Source organism: Erpetoichthys calabaricus, chromosome 6 (assembly GCF_900747795.2).
Source record: "Erpetoichthys calabaricus chromosome 6, fErpCal1.3, whole genome shotgun sequence".
Classification (NCBI taxonomy): domain Eukaryota; kingdom Metazoa; phylum Chordata; class Cladistia; order Polypteriformes; family Polypteridae; genus Erpetoichthys; species Erpetoichthys calabaricus.
In genome coordinates, this window is record NC_041399.2 from 53,407,774 (window position 1) to 53,430,529 (window position 22,756).

The 22,756-nt window shown below is 37.8% G+C and overlaps 1 protein-coding gene across 1 annotated transcript in view; it reads right to left on the reverse strand.

Moving 5' to 3' along the window:
* Positions 1-3,857: 3,857 nt before the first annotated feature.
* vcpip1 (valosin containing protein (p97)/p47 complex interacting protein 1) overlaps positions 3,858-22,756 on the reverse strand; it is a 50,216-nt gene continuing 31,317 nt past the window's right edge. The window contains 3 exon segments of the mRNA XM_028803588.2: positions 3,858-7,359; positions 12,149-12,176; positions 12,178-12,236. Of these exon segments, the coding sequence (XP_028659421.1) occupies positions 6,491-7,359; positions 12,149-12,176; positions 12,178-12,236 (956 nt within the window). The 3' untranslated portion in view covers positions 3,858-6,490.

Below are 22,756 nucleotides of genomic sequence, written 5' to 3' on the forward strand. Positions count from 1 at the left end.
AAAAAAAAAGATATTTTAAGTCCTCTCTTGACTTCCATATGCGTACCTGATTTAATGTTAGCTCTGGGCCTTTTCATTTGTTTAGGTGCATTCGCAGCACCTACTGCAATAACCATGTCTGCCCGTCTCTTTGTCTGTCCACATGCCCCACATGGACCAATTTTATTCAAAGTGACACACTTATTGTTCAAATAAAATCAAATAAAATTGGTTGAGACTATTTTTGATGACATATCAGAAACAGTCCATGCAGTACAAAGTTTTGAAATTTCAAAATTTCCCATTGAAAAAAAATTGTGAACCTCTGAACTTGTCTGTCTTCAAATAAAGAAACTGTGATTTCAACTACAAATTACTTTACTGTTTCATTTTTTACCATAACAATTGTTACACCAACTTGTATATTTTCTTTTTTTCACCTCGAATAGCCACTGCTGATGGCAAACAGATCTCCAGCACAAGTTGATAAAACACCAGCAGACTGTGTGCAGGTCGCTGTCATGAGCTGTTTCAAAGCTGGTCTTGCCAATAAAAGAATTTGCTGTCAGCTTTATGAAGTTTCCCAGCTGCTTGAGTGCAAATGGAAGAGAATCAGTGCATCAGCATCTCACTTCTCCCAAAGCTTTACAGTACATTATAATAGTTATGTTACATGATCTTTCTAACTATAAAAGTATAAAATGTAAACAAGTTAAACAAAATGTTATCTAGATATAAATATAGTACCCTGTGGTGTGAGCCATTAAGCAATGAGTAAATAAACATTTACTTAGTATTTTCATTGCACCAAACTAACTTCACAGCTGTATTATCGGCAGATTATAGTGATTCAGTATTTCACTGAAACTATAATTTACCATTACAGTGTCACATTTACCTGATATCCTTAGTGGTCAGTCACTGTAATAAAGTTAGTCTTTCACTTGTGTTCTTCTCTAATGATCGTCACAACTGAGTAGCTTTCCAAGTACCATTTCATGAAAATTAATAAAGCCAGACATGCTCTCAAATGTTACAAATTATTATTTTTTATTTAGGTTATGTTAACTGACAAATCCAAATTTTTACTGAATATGGTGTGTGTGTGTGTGAGTAAGAGTAGTTCTTGTGACAGACGAGGGTCCTGCCCAGGCCTTTTTTCAGTCTTTTGCTGCTGCTGCAACCCTGAACTGGGAATGTTCTAGAACCTGTCTACTGAACTCAGCCTATTGAGGAATACAGTAACTGTACAGCCCTCAAATGCACCTAAATGTTTTACCATGTGCATATTTCCTAATTTGTTAATGTTTGTTATGGCATCGTCTCTGCCAAGGACAGAACACAGCCAGAGAGAGCAGTGCATCCTGCTTTTAAAATCACAACTCCACTGTTGATTCATTCTACTTTTCCAGACTGAAATGTGAAGCCCTTAAGTGATTTTCCAGTCAATCACTCCCTACCTGCCTCTGTTCTCTCTCCTTCCATCTTATAACTGGCAGAGACCACTTAAGACAAGAGCTATCAGACTTCATAACAGTTGCTACTGACAATTTGGACGGTGCATGATGGTAACATCTTGACCTTAATAGTCTGCTACAATAATTTGGTGAACATATCTGGGTGCATTTGTGTTAAATTGGTTATTTGAACGTCTTGACTTTTTTGTTATAGTTCTTCTCGTGCTCTAGTTATAATAAAATTTTACTTTTATGAGCTTCATTAAGTCAAATTCCTTGCAACTGTAGTTGTGGGAATAAAGGAAAATGGCAGGGTTTCTAAAAGACATCTTACAAAAGTATATTCTGTATTGACAGAAGTGCTTTGTAATTTGAGCCTGAAGTTGTCTACCTCCTTCAATACAGTACTCTAAAGTCAGGCAGACAGTCAATTGACCAATGTAAATCACCAAGATGCATTTACTTGGATGAGTATACAAGTGAATGATCTCATTGACTGATGAGTCCCTGTGTTATTCCAGTTGCCATTAGCATAAGGTGTGGCTCCCAGCAACAATGTCCAATAGTATGAAATCTCAATACTTGAATGAATAAAAATTATATGCTACAGTGCTTATTAAAAGATCCAAAACAACCCTATTTTCTGTTCTGCTCCATACACTCCTCATACTTGGTTGAAATATCTCATCAAAAGATTTGTCTTTTTGCCTTGGTTTAGAAAAAAGGTACACATAGAGAATGACTCTATGAATTCCAAAAAGGATACTACTCAGATGTTAAACCACCATGACACAGCAGTGTGCTATCTTCTCTCTTTTTCAAATATTTACATCAGTTATCCTGACAAGTGGTTTAGTTATCCAAGACACCTCTTTGTCTCTCCATAACATGAATGGATGGATGGATAGATAGGAATGGTCTTTTATAGGACGGCACAGCGGCGCAGTGGGTAGCACTGCTGTCTCGCAGTTAGGAGACTCGGGTTCGCTTCCCGGGTCCTCTCTGCATAGAGTTTGCATGTTCTCCCTGTGTCTGTATGGGTTTCCCCCATGGAACTCTTGTTTTACCCCACAGTCCAAAGACATGCAGGTTAGGCGTATTGGCGATTCTAAATTGTGCTTGGTGTGTGCATGCCCTGTGGTGGGCTGGCGCCCTGCCTGGGGTTTGTTTCCTGCCTTGTGCCCTGTGTTGGCTGGGTTTGGCTCCAGCAGGACCCTGTAGTTAGGATATAGCGGGTTGGATAATGGATGGATGGTCTTTTATAATAGATAGATAGATAGATAGATAGATAGATAGATAGATAGATAGATAGATACTTTATTAATCTCCAAGGATTCTGCAAGTTCTTGGTTAGGATTCTTGGATAGGATTTTGTGCTTTACCTTCAACTGTATGATGATTGTCTGTAAATGTTTACATTTTAAAGGGGCCTTTTGTTCAAATGCATACAAGTTCTAGTTGTGACAGTGTAACACCCAGCCACCACTGGTGTTTATTAACTAGTGAATAAAAAACAATTATGTACATACACCATGTACAAAATTGTGGAGTTTTATGATGTTAAAATTTTAAAATAAAATCATAGAGAAGATAAGGAGAATGGTCCTTTTGCTGGTACATATTATTCACACAGCAGTGTAGTACTGCCCTCCTCTGGTTATAACTGGACATAGCATGTTTCATTTAGAAAAACTAAATCTAGACTACCATTTTAAATATACTGTAGTTGTTTCTAACTGGCAACCTTAACACTCTGTAATTGTTGAGCTGTTTTTTTTTTCTTCTCTTAAAAATTCAGATGTAAATTCACCACTCACTTTCTGATGGTCTGTAAAATATACTTAAAAATGGCAAAAATATATTGAACATCTGTGACTTTTCGCATATTGTGTGATTTTCAATTTAGTTAACAACAGGAGTCCTGTTAACAATAAATATTCTGTTTCCAAAGAGAAAAACCGAACCTGCTGAATCCAGCCTGGTTTTTATTCAAACATCTTGATGCACTGTTGCAGCATGGATGAAAAATCTTCCTTATCAAATGCAGCTGAACCGCAGTACACAATATCCCTGAAGTCCCTTCAAAAATTCCATGTAAACAGGGCTACACTGATGAGGTGTTCTGTTCCATCCATCCAATTTCTGACTCCAACCCTCCTTTAACCAGTGCGTAAAAGATTAGGGAGCATTGGGTACAGGCATAAACCAGCTTTACATAAGTTGCAAAGTCAATGTTGCACACACACATACAGAATCAGTTATACGGGTTGTAACGCAAACTGCAAACAGTGAGGTTCATGACAGTTACAAATGCTGAACTTGTAAATATTAAAAAGGCTCTTCAATATGCAATCAACAATCTCACTTAAGAACACTGCTTCATCTGGAACATATTAATAGGATAATAAATACAGCAAAACATTATCTTGTGAAGCAGTTTACTTTATTGCACTAAATCAGAAAAATATCACACATGCTGACAACAGTACCATAGTCTTGGTAACTTCAATCATTTTATTAGCAATCAAAGAAGAAAAGAAAAAAAAAAAAACAGGAAACCTCAATTTCTGTACAAATCAAAATATAGTACAATATATACTATTATAATACACTGGTATTACATTACAGATAAATTATTAGTACAGCAGTCACAAAGAGAAACAAACTTCAGCTTGTTGGAAATAAACAGTGTTGACTGGACTAGGTAAGTATATACTATCCATATTTTTCTTTTAAGCTGACAATATATACTATTTTCTATAACTGAACTTTATACTGTATATGTACACTATCACGGCTTATTTATGGAAGTTTCAACAGAAATAATCCCTCTCAAAAGTGCTTTCAGTTTCATCTTCAAAATACAAAACGTCAAATGGTATATCGCAAATAAAAACTTTTTGTTTTTAAATTTATTGCTTAGCCTCAGTCTTAAATGCTAAGAGGGACTTCCACATTGTAAAGATCATATGCATATCTTCCCACTGTGGGTAGCTAATGTTCTGATTGTATAAGTGCTCAGTAGATACTCTGAATGTGAAAATCTTGTTGGCATAACCACTTAGATGGGGATGACACTAGCATGTAATGCAAAGCCTACTTACCACACTCAACTTTTTGTTGTAAAATACTTGGTTCACACTTGCAGTTGCACCACTCGGCTTATATTAATATTAAAAGTGCAGAAAAATAGCATCACCTATTTTAAAAACAAAACATGTCAGGGCTCAGAAGAGTTAATATTAATTTTAGTTTGCTTGCAATACTTTCAAGTAAATTAAATATCATGCAACATTGTGTTTATTTAAAAAGAAAAAAAAAACACGACTTGTACAAAGAATAACAGCAGTCAATATTTATACTATCCTTAAATGTACAGATCTTTTTAAGGCAACAGAAAAAAACAGTTGATGTAACAAAATGCATATGATCTTTAGTTCATTAAATGCTCTGGAACAAATAGATAACTAGATATTATCACTGAGATGTTATTACACCCTGGTCAAGCTCATGAACACATTGTTTTTATTTTTAAATTGCTGTATCTGTATTATATACACACATCTCCTGTCTATGTACAGTAGCATGTACTATATGTGTATGTATTTTATACAGCAATATATATATTGATTCATATATATTTGTATGTGTGTATATATAAAATAAACCCACACTGGAAAGTTTATACGTTTAGAAATGCATTTTATTACCAGAGATTGTACATCTCTGAGCTTCTATTGCATTTCTACTTGTTTACACCCCTGAGCTTCTGTTTGCTTTAAAATAGGTAACTAAAAAGAGTCTTGTGTTTAAGTGCTCAGTATATTTTGAAAAGCTAGTGCTTTTTTTAAAAATAAAACCAAATTGTGTTTGACAAAATCTGCTTTGAACATATATGATCTACTTTTAAATCATTATTAAGTCAGCAGCAGTAAAGTTAAATGGCAGCACTGCAATGCACATTATAAAAGTACTGGAAATTGAAGTAACAAGCCTACATGAGAGAACAGTGTCAGTACTCTGCAATATGACAGCAAAGTAAAAAGCTCTAAACGTTATTCTGTAAACTGAAAATCTTGACAAAACCTTTTAGTAAATATGGACGATATAAGCAAGTGATCTTTTAGATTATTTGAAAAGTTTGAATACATTTCTTTACTGTATTATTTTGTGAACAGATGCTGCAAACACAGTTGCAGTTATCAATATATGATCACTGCATGACTCCCTATTGACAACAGCTGCACCCACCTATATGGTAACTAAGATTTATATAAGCAAGCATAAAATGGCAACATAACTACAAACAAATAAAATATCTTAATAGAATTACAGGGAAATTGTTAAAAGAGACGCATGCAAAAGTTGAATGATGAAAACTATTATTAATGATAATCTTAACTTTGTTCCTTCTGAAACTAATCTGCTCTAACAAATATAACAGTCAACAAGCGTTACTAAAGATCTAATCGTACATACAGATTCCATCCAAACCATTTCTTACAACCTCCAGTGTATCATTTTAACAGGTTGTCAAAAAAAATTTCTTTTGATTTTACTAAAAGTCAGATGGAGTTACATCAGAGGTATGTATCAGGTGCATATGATTCACAGAAGTCTAAATGAAGGGTGTTATATGTGTAGCCTGTGACCTACGAATATTAGCCTAATACCTTAAGATCTTTGTTATCCCCATTGGTCTTCTTTCACTATAAGCCTCAATGGCCCCAGTTTTTGAAAGTGAATGTTTAATTTTAGCTGGTGCATTTGTATGTAAATGAGTTCCAATTATATTACAAATGTAATCATTTTATTCTGTTTCTTCTCACAGTGCACGTCTTATATACAGAAATTTCCAAATCAGCCTGGGTAGCATTTAGGCAGATAGCACTACCAATTTTACACTTGCTGCCATGCAGTAAATGAGAATTTATAACATCAGATCTCTGTGTTTTAATACAACCAGATGACCTGGCTACAATAGCATCCTTAACTTTTGTAAGGAAATTGTAGTTTTCAGGCCCCCTATACATGTTTTCATACCATGCTTTGAATCAAGAATGATCCATTGGCTCAGAAGAACTGTGCACGTCTGCATCCTGACTATCCATTTCTTCCAGTTCCTCATTCACAACATTTTCCCCCTGAATTTTACTTGTTGTACTAGAGGGAAATATTATGTCTTCACTGTGAGCTCTGCCTATGCCCGACATCTCTGAGACACCAGTGACCTGAACAGAGCCTGAAGTACTTGTTTGATTATTTTTTGTCCTACTTGCTAAACTTCCAGAATCTGTTTTTTTGGGAGAAGGATCACCAGGTAAAAAGTCTTTAACACTTTGTTCTCGCAAATGTCTATCCATTGAGGCCTGAATAGAGGAAACCATCTCCTGAAGTTTTTTTCGTTGAGCTTCAACCACATTTGGATCCAGATACCTTCCATCTTTTGTTGTTACAAACCCAGGAGCCATTCTAATAAGCTCTTTGGCGTCATCAGAAATTTCTGCTAGGGAAGCTCCTGACTTGGAAATGCTACCACTCAAATCAGTTCCACTGCTATGCTTCCTAGTGATTTGCTTTTCTCTAGACTTTAAATCAGGAGGTGAGCTGCTAGAAGCAGATCCCAGTGAGTGACCTTTCCCCTGAAATGCCAGGACATTATGAGATTGCTCGGATTTTTTCCGTACCACTCCTCCACTTCCAATCTTGAGAACACCATGCGAGGGACTGCCCTCTCGACTTCGAGAAGCTGCTTCTGACCTGAGCTGATTCAGTGCATCCTTTACCAGATCTTCTACATCAGGGCCCACTGCAAAATGACCAGCGGCATCTACACAAAGTTCTAGTTGATCCTCTGCCGCGTTGTAGACAAAGGTCTTGCCAGGCATATGTGGCAATGTGCAGTGCTTACCATCCACTAAACCTGTGGTAACAAAAGACACAACAGTATGTTCAGTATGGCATATGCTTTAAAGTAATATACAACAAAACATGTAGAAAAATAATGTTATTAAGTAATGGATTACGTTATTAACTGCGGATTTGTTTGAACTCAAAACTTCTCCAGTTGGAAAAAATGAACATGTGATTAGAGGAATATTTAAATTTCTATTTTATAAGGTCATAAAAAATGTGAAATTAGGCAAACCCAATGAATGTATCTACTTATTAATGTGAAAGGGGCCTGGAGTAAAAATATTAGGAGTCATTTACTTGCAGTAGGGGGGGTGACACACTTGTAGAAAACCTACAGAAACAGGATTACATCAAAGAGACCAAAGGTATACCACAATTGTGCATATTGAATAAAAAACACAAGGGATAGAGGAAAACAAGTAAAACTGTTGCATTTCTGGGCTTCAATGTACAGTATGTTTGCCAATGAGATGGTTTACATATTTCTCAAAAATTCCAACATCACCCTTGTTTCTTTGATCCTGCTCCATCCTCTTCTGCTAGTAAGCCTTTGCCCCTTCAAATCTCCTGACATTACAGTCAGCTATCCATTGACCTGAGGTAGTCTTAAATCCCCTTGGGACTAAGCTCAATGTCACTTGTGAGGTCAGTGGTATGTTTATTATTTCCCAACGGACACAGCACTGCCAAGACCATTACACACATGCTATTTATGTCATTAATAGTTTAGGTATTTTATGCTACATTCACATTCAATGGGAATTTTCAAAGTTATTGTATTGTGACATCTCAACTTCTTATTTTATATATTTCTGGTTGGATTTTTTTTGTTTAAAATTGTGTGGTCCCTGTTGATTTGGTGCTCTATCGCCCTCCTGATACTCAGGTCCATATAAAATAGAATGAAATTTGCTCCATTATTTCTTGAAATAAAATGAAACTAAAAGAAAATGTCTGACATTCTAGTCTTTAGGAATTTCTCCTATACACAATTATTTCTGAAAATTACACATTAACATTTATATTGCATGTATCACTAGCTTCTTTCCTTTCAAGTATCAATTTTCCTCCTGTACTTTTCACGTAATTTGGTGCTTTGTTAATATTTCATGTAACTACTGGAAGGTTTCCGACATCTTCACAGGTGCAAAACATCATAAAAATGTGAAGTGAAAAAATTTATTATTTCCTTCGTCATATTTATGTTCCCCTTACTACTACTAAAACATGTTCCCTTCTGCTTGACAGTTCCTTTACGGGTGAAAAAGTGAATGTTTTATTTTTTTCAACTATTGTGTAACTTTTGCACTGATATTCTTGCATGCCCTACTGTTGCTTCTTTTATTGTTGTCATTATACAAGTGCACCTTCTTCATTAACATCTTGTCTCCTTACTTCTCCACCTCTAAACTGACTGTCTCAGTATATTCCTGTGAGACTCTACCAAACAGACTTAAATCTGTTTAGAATTAGTTTTACTTTTATACATTCAATTATAATCCCAATAATTAAGTTTTCTGTCATGTCTGCTGCATAATTTTAAGTCTACATAGGTCTTTCATTTTGGTGCTTCAACATACTGAACAAATATATAAAGTTAGTGATTATTTCCTATCTACTATTTTTGTGTTCCACTAACTTTCCCAGCTAGTCACTACAATCTCTCCATCTAAATGTATTTATTAGCAACTGCTAAAATTATTTATTAGTGATTGTTTCTTAACTACTTACCTGGTTATCACTAGTTTTCTCAGTTAATCTACTCTACTATAAAATAAAATGCTACGGTGTGTATGGGTGTGTGTCTGGTCCCTCTGAGCAATCTGATTGGTCAATTTGGGTTTGGTCTGATTGTTCAGTTTTGTATTGGTTACCCAGTAAAATGAAAGTGAGACAGGAAGGTCCAGGTAAGAGAGGTTGATACACACAAGGATACAGAGGAAAAGTACTGAGAGTTGCCTTCAAACACATTAATTATATGGAAGATAATGAACGATGTTTTCACAACAGGTAATTATGGTCCATCAAACATTGGTGGTACGTTTAAATAAAAAAAATAAAAAAAAAAATCAGACAGGAGGAAAGCAACATGCCTGAGAAACAGACTTTATGGGAATGTGATCAAGAGAGGAAGCACCAGAGAAGACAAGTTGATGCAAACAAGGTTTCCAAAAAGGCGTGGGACTAATGCTGGCAGTACACATAACACAAGAGATATCAAATATTTTAAAAATGTATTCTTTTACATAGCCAGTACACTATAAATGCTGATGAAAGCAATACTTTTTATATTTTTATAAAGTAATTTATTAACACACACACACAAAATATTATGTATCTGTCCTTGCAGCTTTATATTAAAACATTATCATTTGAAGCAATGATTTTAGGCCATTTTAGGTCTAAGGTCATGCTGTCAATCTCACCCATAATAACTAGCAGCTACTTATACTACACTCATTTTAATCTAGAGTATTTAGCCCAATTTGTTTGTAACTATAACAATAAATTTGCATTCAGCTGTTTTACTTTTACTACTAGAAGCATAGAGACAACTAATTATGGCCTAAATAGTTCCTAAATATGACCTCTTCTATGATTATGTTTTCCCAAATGGTTAGTAATTTCAGAGCTCTATTTAATTACATTGTCAGTTTCTGATACTGTAAATAAAACCTTAAGCAGGTCCTGTGCTAATCTCTATACAGCTACTGTACATTTAACAGCTCATATACCTTTTCAATATACTGTAAAAGCTACTCAGGGCACGGTTATGGAAGCGGGAGGTGCAAAACAACAAATATTAATGTTTAGGATCTGAAATACTTGTATAAATAGCATTTCAATTTTTGACTCTAAGACATCTGCTGATAAACTGGTCTTTTTTAATGTTCATTTTGTGTGTTGTGTATTTGCAATAAAATACAGATTGGCACAAGATGTGTAGTCTGTCAATTTTTGAACACTTTGTAATAGCCTGAACACTTCATAAAGTCGCTGCATATGTTACATGGCGAATATACTTAAGAACAAACCTATAATGTATATATTAATACTACTCCCACCTTGTGCTCAAGTGCTACCAGAATAGGTTTGGACACCTTACAAATCTAAACTGGATTAAGCACATTTGAGAATGTTGTGTTAGTTTGTACCACTTTGTAATAACCTGAACACTTCATAAAGTCGCTGCATATGTTACATGGCGAATATACTTAAGAACAAACCAATAATGTATATATTAATACTACTCCCACCTTGTGCTCAAGTGCTACCAGAATAGGTTTGGACACCTTACAAATCTAAACTGGATTAAGCACATTTGAGAATGTTGTGTTATGTTTGTACCTCATGCAAATTAATTCTGTATCCACAGACAGTACACATACAGAAAAATAAGAAGTCTATCCAAGCATACAGTCAATTTAAAATAGCATCTGATTAAGTGATCTTTTTGTACAGTAAACCTGGATCCACTAGCCCCTATGGAATCCTGACTCAGACAATGAGCTTCCTATGTACAAAATTTCTTAGACTGTTCTATATCAGCAGATATAGAAATGGATTGATATTCCATCTATATATGTTGTATACAAGGCCTGTAAACGAGAGTCCAAGAGTTAAATAATTTGCAATAATGAAATAACCTGAGCAAAGTCATACTTTTATAGCTTTAGCTTCTTATTAAATGCCCTTCTGAGTCAATATATAAGTGCATGTGTTTTTTTTACATAAATATATTAGCGAGAATATCATAGAATTGAAATACTGAAATATAAACACATACACACTGTATTATATTGTAATTGTGACTACCAAATAATTATAGGAATAAACATACTTAATCCATTAACATAGCAAACCAGTATAAAACACATTTCTGAAAACTATTTGAACTTGAAACTCTGTTTCATTAACTAATAAGGAAAGATCTTAGAACAATAATAACAAAGAGTTTGCTTTGGGCGAAATGAAAAAAAAAAAAACACTTTTAAAGGGTAACTTACTCTTTTATGATAGACTTTTTTGCAAAAAATAAAATAAGATTTATACATTATAATACTAATATTTACCCACGGGATTAATTTATCTAATCTAATATCTGTTTTATTTTTGTTGCTTCAGTTGAAACAAAGTCTTTTATTCTTAGGTGGCTTACTTGTAATGTAGCTAACACTTTCCTGGCCACCTAAGAAAAAAGCTGATAATGTGGTTGCATTATTCTTGCCCTAAAAATGATGCAACTGATGCACTCTATATTTTTAAGATATACAGTAGTTAAATTGGCCTTTATTTATAAACTGTTTCAGTAGTTGCATGTTCTCCCCATTTCTGTGTGGGTTTTATGCAAGTGCTCCAGTTTCCTCCCACAGTCCAAAGACATGCAGGTTAGGTGAACTAGCGATCTTAAATTGGCGCTAGTGTGGGGTTGGGAAGTGTGTGTGGGTGTGTTTGCCCTGTGTTGGTCTGGCACCCTGTCCAGAATTTGTTCATGCATTGCACCCTATGTTAGCTGGGATGGACTCCAGCAAACCCCCGTGACTCTGTTCAGGACTAAGAGGGTTAGAAAATGACTTACTTACTGAATTATATTACAGCATGTTCTAGAATCAAGTGACATAAAAAGTAAAACAGACACAAACATGAACCAGTAAAGTTTTGCCTGACCCTAATGTGATTATGAAAAATAGTTGCAGGTAGGCTATTAGCATCTACATATGGTTCAGACATATGGGAAGTGTAAGTCAATCAAGTATCACTACTGGTAACATTTACTGAAAAAAGTGAAACAGTACCCATATCTTTCTTCATAATGTTGTAAAAAAACTCCACCATGCTGGAATAAATGTGGCAGTTTTTTTGCATAGGACCAGACATCCTCTCCTGTGAAGACAAAAGGTATTATTGAAATATTAGCACCACTGCACATACTGAAAGACGATTAAATTTACTCCTTAAGACTCAAAGAAAGAAAATAATTTTTTAAGGCCTTATTTAAAGTAAGCAAAAAGGCTACACCCACCTACAAAATGGAACCTACCATAACAATTAATATTTAAGTGTATAGTATTTGCCACTGTGTCTTTCATCTTTTGCAGTAGATTTAGACTACACAGATTTAAATATATTCCAAACAAGCCATCATCATTATCATAATTTGTTTTTTTTTTCTCGGTGAGGGACACAGTATCAACACAAGGAGGTGGGGTGAGAAACAACCTCCATTAGCCCTTCTTGGCAAATATCCAGATGTTCTCAGTACAGTTGAAAGACATATTTTCCCCATTGGGTTGTGCCTTTTACTCCTCCCAAAAGAGGTACCAGGGAGAATTTTAACTACATGACCAAAACCACCTCACATGGTTCCCCTTAATGTGTAGATGTAGCAGTTCTAATCTTGGCTTCTCACATATTGCTGAGCTCATCACCTTATCAAAGAAAGAGAGCAATGGAACTCTACACTGGAATTTCATTTTGGCCACTTGTACTCGTGAAATCATTTTTTTACTCAATAACTAGAGCTCATGAGCACAGGTGAGGAAGGAGATGTAGACCGACCTGTAAACACCCCATTTCACCACACGGTACCAATTAATGTTTGTACATCTGCTGCTCCACCGATTCACTGGACAATCTCACATTCATCTCTTCCCTCATTCAAGAATATGACTCCGGGGTCCCTGAACTCCACTACTTCTGGCACTGTTACTACTTACCCCTGACCTGCTGGGAACAATTGTAAGGGAATTCCACAAGATAATGTGAGGTACACAGTCCTCAACTTTTTTTCAAATTGTCAACCATATGTAGGCAGGTTTGGTGAATTCCAATGAACCCTCCAATATCTGTGCGAGGGTAAAGTGTTTGTCCACTGTTCCGTGGCCAGGACAAAGCCACATTTGCTTTACTTGAATATGAGGTTCAACTACTAGGATGTTCTTTCCAGTAATCTGGTACAGGCTTTTCCTTGGATAGCTGAGGCATCTCATCCCCTCTTGGGGCCTGCTGGAAACCCTCTTGTCCTCCTTTTAAAACTGGGTACCATGCCTCAGTCTAATAGTCTTGCAGCACTGTCCCTATTTTTCTTGCAAAACTGGACAGATGCATTATCCTAAATCATCTCATTAGGAGTGGATGGCATTGTAAAAAAATCCTTATCACTGTGTAATTAAAAATTCTTATGGATTCAGTATATATCAGTGTATTGTATATGTATGTACTTTTTTAGATTGAAATGCACTTTGTAACTAATAAGAAATCAATTAATGACTAATTGTGCACACAGACACAGTTCTTATCTGTCAAAATGCATGTCAATGCTCTACTACTCAAAAGGATCTGACAGCAGGTGTTCACCTCTCTGGATTGAAATGAAGAGCTTTCACTCACTCACTCTGCCACTACCAAAAAACACAGCATAAAATGTACCTTTTTCCTATCTTCTCTTTCTGTTTGTTTCAACTCACCAATCAGGTTGACAAATATATCAACCTGGGCAATAGACTTAAAGGGTTAGGCACATCTATTACAGACAGTTCACATACAACTTTATATACAAAGCCATTACCTTAAACATACTAATACACCAACACAAAATAACATTTGCCGTTTCCTTTTGCATGTACCAATTTGCATATTTTGTAATAGAGCATGTTTTATGCTTTAATGAGTCTGCAAGTTTTGTGCCTATTTTTAGCATACCAGTAAATATGTTTTTTTTTCAAAATCCATACCACACAAAGAATTCCATCTGGTATACCAGATCAACTGGTTTATCACACACTCCAAACTACATAATCTGGTGTTTTTAGCATATCAGACTTAATCCACCTCTGTGGCCTTACCACTACAGAGCTTTTTAAATCACAGTAGCAACTTCAGGCCGAGAGATGGACCCAACTTTTCTCATCTGCCTGGCACTCCCTCCTCTGAGGAAGGTGTATCCACCAGGTTTAGAAGTACTTCAAAGTGATCTTTCCACCTTTCAATAATAGCCCAAGTTTAGCTCAAAGTTTCCCCACCTTTGCTGACAACAAACTAGGAGAAGTTCCATCCATCATACCAGTGCCGATGAAGAAGTCATCAGTGACATGCCTGAATGACTACCGACCAGTTGCACTCACGCCAATCATAATGAAGTTCTTCGAAAGGTTAGTCTTGTCACACATAAAGACTAATCTCCCTGCCTCCCTTGACCCTCTTCAGATTGCATACCGCTCAAACAGGTCAACTGAGGATGCCATATGCTCTGCCCTTCACCTCTCCCTGACACATCTGGATAAAAAAGACGCATATGTCAGGATGCTATTCATAGACTTTAGCTCTGCCTTCAACACAATCATCCCTCCAAAGCTGGTTGTAAAACTGAGCAGGTTGGGCCTGAACACCACCCTCTGCAATTGGATCCTGGACTTCTTGACAGAGAGGCCCCAGTCAGTTCAGATGGGCTGCAACACTTCCAGCATCATCACACTGAGCACTGGAGCACCACAGGGCTGCATGCTTAGTTCACTGCTGTTCACCCTGCTGACTCACGACTGCACAGCCACGCACAACACCAACCACATCATCAAGTTTGCGAATGATACGACGGTGCTGGGACTGATAAGCAGGGATGATGAAACAGCATACAGAGATGAGGCGGAACGGCTGTCTGCATGGTGTGAAGACAACAATCTATCTCTCAATGTCGACAAGACAAAAGAGATAATCGTGGACTTCAGAAAATCACGTCCTGCCCACATCCCACTCAGCATCAGCGTTTTAGATGTGGAGACTGTTAGGAGTACCAGGTTCCTTGGTGTGCACATAACTGAGGAACTTACGTGGACACAGAACACCTCATCACTAATCAAGAAAGCCCAGCTGACTCTACACTTCCTGAGGCGGCTGAAGCGAGCAAGTCTTCCCCCTTCCATCCTCACCATGTTCTACAGAGGCACCATTGAGAGTGTTCTGACTAGCTGCATCACGGTCTGGTATGGCAACTGCAACATATCCGACCGCAAGCGCCTGCAAAGGATAGTGAAGACAGCAGAGAACATTATTGGGGTGCCTCTCCCTTCACTACAGGACATATTTTACAAACGCAGTGTCCACAAGGCCTGCAGCATTGTGCAGGACCCCTTACACCCCTCACATGGACTTTTCACACTTCTGCCATCCAAGAGAAGATACTGCAGCATCAAAGCCAGATCTGCCAGGATGCAGGAGAGTTTTTACCCCCAAGCTGTTAGACTCCTTAACACCAGGCTGCCCCCTGGGACCTTCCACACGTCCTCAACCACCTCTAAAAACAGAACTTTTATACATGTGAGCCACTTTCCTGCAAAGACAAGTGTGCATGTAGAAAAGAACTGAAAATCTCATACTAACCTTTAAGTATTTTGACGCTCTTGATATCCTTCTGCTGTGAAACATTCTGACTGGTCATTGTTTATACGTCTTAAACAACTATTAGCATACACTGATAATTTCTGTATTATCTATATCTATTATTTATTATTTATTATATTACATATCTTACACATCAATATTGCTGCTACTTCTTTGTCCTATCTTTGCACAATGTCTTGTCTTGTTTGTGTTTTAATTTTTAATTTTTAAATTTTAATTCTATTTTTAATTTATTTATTGCACGTCATGTTGTTACACTGTGGACCCTGAGCTTCGCAATTTCGTCTATCTGTATACTTGTATATGGTTGAGATGACAATAAAGTTCACTTTGACTTTGATCCACTCTTTGAATGGCTTGCTAGCACGTCAAGGTCTTACAAAAGTCATAATCTATGGCCTCACTAAATTTCACTCACACATCTTATTTTGCTTCAGCTAGCAGGAGTCTTTCTTTGCTGTGTGCTTCTTACAAAAGACTCCACTTCTATCATCTCAAACATGATTCATTCAGACTTTTATGCCCTTAAATGAAGGAGAAACTCTTTTGGAGGTGAAAGATGAATGCACTGTGAACAGAGGCATTGGCTAGTAGCTAAGAGCACACACGTACTCCATGTTTGGTGCATCCAGGCCAGGTCTTCAAGTTGTGATCAGTTTACAATCGAGCAACTCCGGAACATATTTCTTCAGATCAGATAACATGACTACAGCATTTATTTTGACCAAGGTACACTTATGCGCGTATATTGTGTTCAAGTATGACATAAGAATTTAAATCATTTATTACTAAGATTTACATCAGGTAAGCCACTCCTATGACCACTACTATCCACCTATGTCATTCTCCACATAAGCACTGACATCTTCCAGTATAACTATCCATCCATCCATTTTCCAACCCACTGAATCCGAACACAGGGTCACGGGGGTCTGCTGGAGCCAATCCCAGCCAACACAGGGCACAGGGCAGGAACTAATCCTAGGCAGGGTGCCAACCCACCGCAGGACACACACAAACACACCCACACACCAAGCACACACTAGGGCCAATTTAGAATCGCCAATCCACCTAACCTGCATGTCTTTGGACTGTGGGAGGAAACCGGAGCGCCCGGAGGAAACCCACGCAGACACGGGGAGAACATGCAAACTCCACGCAGGGAGGACCCGGGAAGCAAACCCGGGTCTCCTAACTGCGAGGCAGCAGCGCTACCACTGCGCCACCATGCCGCCCTCCAGTATAACTACAGAGTCATTAAATGGTACCCATTCAAGCATCTAATCACTGCCACTATAAATGCCACATTCTCTGAGTAGGTGCTGGTTACATACATACAGACAGCTATCAAAACACTTTCCTCTGTGCATCCCAAAGTTGCACAGAGGGAACCCTCTCATCCACCAGAATAAACTCTAACTGTATGGCACACAGCTGGGGGCTTGGGAGTATCTCTACTGGACAGCACCAGAGTAGCAGGAATAACACCATTTGACTAGAAGTTTCTTTTCTGAGCAAATGCAGTGTGTAAAGGAATTTGATTATATCTAGACAGTATTTTTAAACTTCTTACAAAAATTCCCGTTCCTTTGCCACCAGAGAATTTATTTTCATGTCTCAAGAATAAAAAGGATAAAAGAATCCACATCTGGAGCTAGGCCTGGAAGTAGCATTTGTCAGCAAGTGAATGATGGCCTGTGGACCCACGCACATTGGTCGGGCACAGCCCAGCAATGCTGAGTGCATCCATCATTTGGACTCACTACCCACAAGATGACAAGTCAGTGTCAAATGTAATGTCAGTCAGGTGACAGGTAGGACAGGGACAGGCCGAGGCATACTAGACCCTGGTAATGGAAACTACTACCAAATAAGTGCTTTTGATAATAAATACACAAATAAATAAATAAAATAGATATAAAAGATATATCCTGATTGGTAATTTTTAGATACTGAACCATGAGAAAGAAAATTCTCTGGTCTGATGAGATAAAGATTGAACTCTTTGGTGTGAATGCCAGGCGTCACGTTTGAAGGAAACCAGGCACCACTCATCACCAGGCCAATACCATCCCTACAGTGAAGCATGGTGGTGGCAGCATCATGCTGTGGGGATGTTTTTCAGCGGCAGGGACTGGGAAACTAGTCAGGATAAAGGGAAAGATGACTGCAGCAATGTACAGAGACATCCTGGATGAAAACCTGCTACAGAGCGCTCTTGACCTCAGACTGGGGCGACGGTTCAGCAGGACAACGACCCTAAGCACACAGCCAAGATATCAAAGGAGTGGCTTCAGGACAACTCTGTCAATGTCCTTGAGTGGCCCAGCCAGAGCCCAGACTTGAATCCGATTGAACATCTCTGGACAGATCTTAAAATGGCTGTGCACCGATGCTTCCCATCCAACCTGATGATGCTTGAGAGGTACTGCAAAGAGGAATGGGCGAAACTGGCAAAGGATAGGCGTGCCAAGTTTGTGGCATCATATTCAAAAAGACTTGAGGCTATAATTGCTGCCAAAGATGCATCGACAAAGTATTGAGCAAAGGCTGTGAATACTTATGTACATGTGATTTCTCAGTTTTTTTATTTTTAATAAATTTGCAAAAATCTCAAGTAAACTTTTTTCACGTTGTCATTATGGGGTGTTGTGTAGAATTCTGAGGAAAAAAATTAATCCATTTTGGAATAAGGCTGTAACATAACAAAATGTGGAAAAAGTGATGAGCTGTGAATACTTTCCGGATGCACTGTATGTCCTGCAATGAACTGATGATCTCTTGTCCAGGGCTGTTTCTTGCCTTGCACCCAGTGTTGCAATAACAAACAAAATCCATCCATCCATCCATTTTCCAACCCACTGAATCCGAACACAGGGTCGCGGGGGTCTGCTGGAGCCAATCCCAGACAACACAGGGCACAAGACAGGAGCCAATCCTGGGCAGGGTGCCAACCCACCACAGTAACAAACCAAATGCTTCCTATAATTCAGTATCAATCTTTCACATTGTTGTGGAGAAATTTTAACTCCTTGCAGGACTGCTTTAATAAAGAAACACTGGTAAGCACAAGCAGCACAGTGACAGAGTGGTTGTACTGCTGCCTCACAATAAGGAGACCAGGCTTTTTACATCCCAGGTGTTCTCGCTGTTGTCTGTGTGAGTTTCCTCTGAGTGCTTTGGTTTCCTCCCACTGTCCAAATTCATGTATGTTTGGGAAGTTGGCAATTCTAAATTGGCCCTAGTGTGTGTGTGTGCATGCGTGAGTGTGTTTGTGTTCACCACGCAATGTACTAGTCTAGTGTCCATTATTTGTTCCTGCCTTATGCCATATACTAGCTGGGTCAGGCTCCAGCACCAAACCACCCCCAAACCCGTTCAGGACTAAGCAGCTTGGAAATTAACTTGTAATTGGTAAGCAGGTCCTGCCACAGTAGTCTACTGGGTTTAGGCCTGGCCTTTATCTAGGACAGTACAAAAATGTAATTGTGCATCTATTCAGCCATTCTGATAAGCACTTGCTTCAATGGTTTGGATCAATATATGGCCATGACCCAGTTATCCTTCATCTTCAGCTCATGGAGAGATGACCGGACATTCAACTTAAGAATTTTCTGCTACAGGGCAGAATCTGTGGTTCTTTCAGATATGTCAAGTTCCATCACACCATCGCACAACCATGATGTTTCACTACTGTTAAGATATTATTACTTTTGATTGGCCTCTTTGTCTTATGTCAGAGGTAATGGGTTTCTTGTTGTCCAAAAACATCTTGTCTAATCTGCGCATAGAACATTCTCCAAAAAAAAAAAAAAGCAAATGAGAGATGAGCGTTGTATGTTCTTATTCGTTAACAGTGCTTACGCCATTCTGCTATCCAAAGCAGCACATTTTTACACTTATAGAGTTGTGAATGCAGAGTTTTGCTGAGTCAAGAGAAGTCTTCAATTATGTGGGTTTTTAGGATCCTTTTTGACTTCCCAGATGATTTTAAGCTGTACTCTTGTAGTAATCTTGGAAGGCTAACCACTGCCAGGGAGATTCACTACTTGTCCAAGTGTTCTTTCTCCATTTGGAGCTCTTGGGCTCTCACTGTGGTTCAGAGGAAGAACCTTATAAATGTTTTTGTAGCTCTTTCCAGACTAACAGCTCGTTTATACTTCATGCTCAGAACTTGTACGCGCCCGCATCATGGCTGCCACGCAGTCCCAGCGTTCATTTGTTGCGTCCTCTGAGCAGGTCCTCAGAAATTAACGCGATACATGCGTGAGTTGCAGTATCAGCAAAAAGTCGGGGGGCGCAGTGTGCTAAAAGTTGGAATGTGATGTCAGAGTCTCTGGTTACTATCTACATGTGACAGAAAGCCGCTTTAAGGATCCTACGTGATTGATGTGCGTGCTTCGATGTTTGATGAATGGTTCGAAGTGGTGAAGCAAAATGCCGACATACAGATGCATTCATGGTGCTTTTATATTCAAGCATTGCATATTCCCGATAGTAATGACACAATAGATTTTAAAAATCTCACATACCGTCTTCTGTGCCATCTTTTATTCTAGGGCTTCCTCCGGTACTGACAGCACTGGCAAACAGCAATAGATCACCACACTGAGCACATTAAATGTATGATATTCCAACTCTCTGCACATTTAGAATCCTTAGATTTATACTTGATATCACTTTCATGATGAAATGCATTGAAGTATGTATGTTACATTTTACAGATAAATCGGTAATTTCGTTTAAATAATGAATACTGTTAATAATGACAAACATGGCGGTAACACAGTGGCAGAGCGGTAGTGCTGCTGTCCCGCAGGGAGTCACGGTGCTGATATTCCCTGCCTGGAGTTTACGTTTTCCTGCTGGGTTTCCACACTGTGCTCTGGTTTCCTTCCAAAGATATGCAGATTTGGTGACACTAAAATGACGGCAGCGTGTATGTGTGTGCTTGTATTCACCTTGCGATGAGCTGATGCCTCGTCCAGGGATTATTTCTACCTCATGCCCAATGCTAGCTGAAATAGACAAATCCCTGGACTGATGGATTTAATCATTAAACATCCTTTTCAGAGATATTGCAGTAAGGTGTCATCGGAGTTTAATGGGTGTTCCAGGCAATTCACAACACAGAGAAGCTGAACCTGTTCTCCTAGTGATAATATCTCACACTGCCACCTGGTGGATTCCTCCAGATTTACGTAAAGTATGCGTGCAAGTATAAACAGTACAACGCTTGCGTAAGCAGGAGCATCCTCTGCAGCATGCGTCACGTGAAGTATAAATCTGGCCTAACACATATCAATGCCTTTTTTCTGATCTCTTCAGGAATTTCCACTGATTGTGGCATTATGTGTGTTTTCAATCTCTGTGCTGTAAACTTGACTCTAATGGTAAGAGTCAAAATAATTAACATTTACATTAAACATGTCTGGCTGAAAGCAGGCCTTGCTGTGAACAATCAGCTAACACTAATTACCCCTTTAACTGGTTTGACTGAACTATGTGGAAATTACTTTTTGGAGTAGTGCCTATTGGTGTTGAAATTTTTTTCTCATTAGATAATTGAAACAAGTTAAACATGTGCTATTTGTTTCTTGTAGGTGTTTTAAACCTATTATTAGACTTTGGGTAAAGGTTTGAGAACAATAAAACTTTGCAATGATCAGGAATATTGGGAAGAGGCAAATACTTTTTCACAGCTCTGTATATACTGTATTAAATCGATACATATTATAATAAAATAACACTTTAGTACAATAAAACAAAAAAATTACTACTAAATTTAGTAAAACAGAACAATTTAAAATTGAAGCAGTGTTTTAAGCAATCTATGTTAAATTTGACAAGCATGGGCAAACTATTATACTTGACAGGATTCATAAGGGCTCACAAATAAGCAGGTGAGCAAGAAGAGTAGATGCTCTTATGCATTTTTATTCTACTAGAAAACTGGTGAATAGCTAAAGGTTTTAGGAGAGTACCCACTCCAGCCTGCAAATGTACTTGTGTTAAGACAGAATATGAAACAATGAACTGAACATGCTTAGTAGCTAATTACAGTATGAGCGGTCAGACAGTACAAAAATGTCTGCATTTGTCAGTAGAAATAAAGACTCAGTTTAAAAACTACATAACAGAGACATACCAGATATAATTTTATTATTGAGGAAGGTTATTGTACAAAGGTAAGAAGAATATTTCACAAAGAACAAGCTGTGCCTATGAATTGGAGGTTTTCAAAGCCTCTATAATGATACTTTATTAAAAAAAGAAGGGTAGTGATAGTGGATCCTAGGACTCTTGACAGGTATGTACAGAGTAGGAATTTTAAAAGGTATTATGAAGTACTGAAATATACAGTTTCTATAAAGTATTGGTAACTCATTGAAGATACCATATATGCAACAGTACCTAAATGCACTGGCGTTAGTGAAGGGTGATGTGCTTACAAATCTGGTCTTTGGAAGCAGCATAAGCAAAACATATCATTGGTGGACAAGTATCTGGGGAAATAACAAATACCGTCACAGCTGAGAGTGCTTTGTCTATGGTAATAAAATAAGGACTTACTACAGTGAGACAGTTTGGTAAGAGGGTTATATTGTCTCATCCACTCAACGATGTGACTTTTAATGGAATCATTTATAGCACTGAACATACTGCACCAGAATGTTGCATGTTAAGCTTAGTCACCTATAAAAAACACAGTTAATGAAAGACAACTATTGATCTAACAAAATGCAAAGTGTATTATTTGGTAGAGGGTTACTTCAATTGCCACAATCTACAATCCTCTCTCTCTAACAGAATACCTGGAGAATAGACCTGCCAGAAAATTGTTTTATGACTAGAAAAACAGTTAAATGAATTCAGTCTTACAATTAATACTCAGTGCCTCAATCAAAAAAAGTATATTCAAGTTGGTAGCTGTTTATTCTCAGTCTATAGGGGAAAAAAAAGACTGATCTTTTTTATCTGGATCTATATATACCCTGCAATAAACA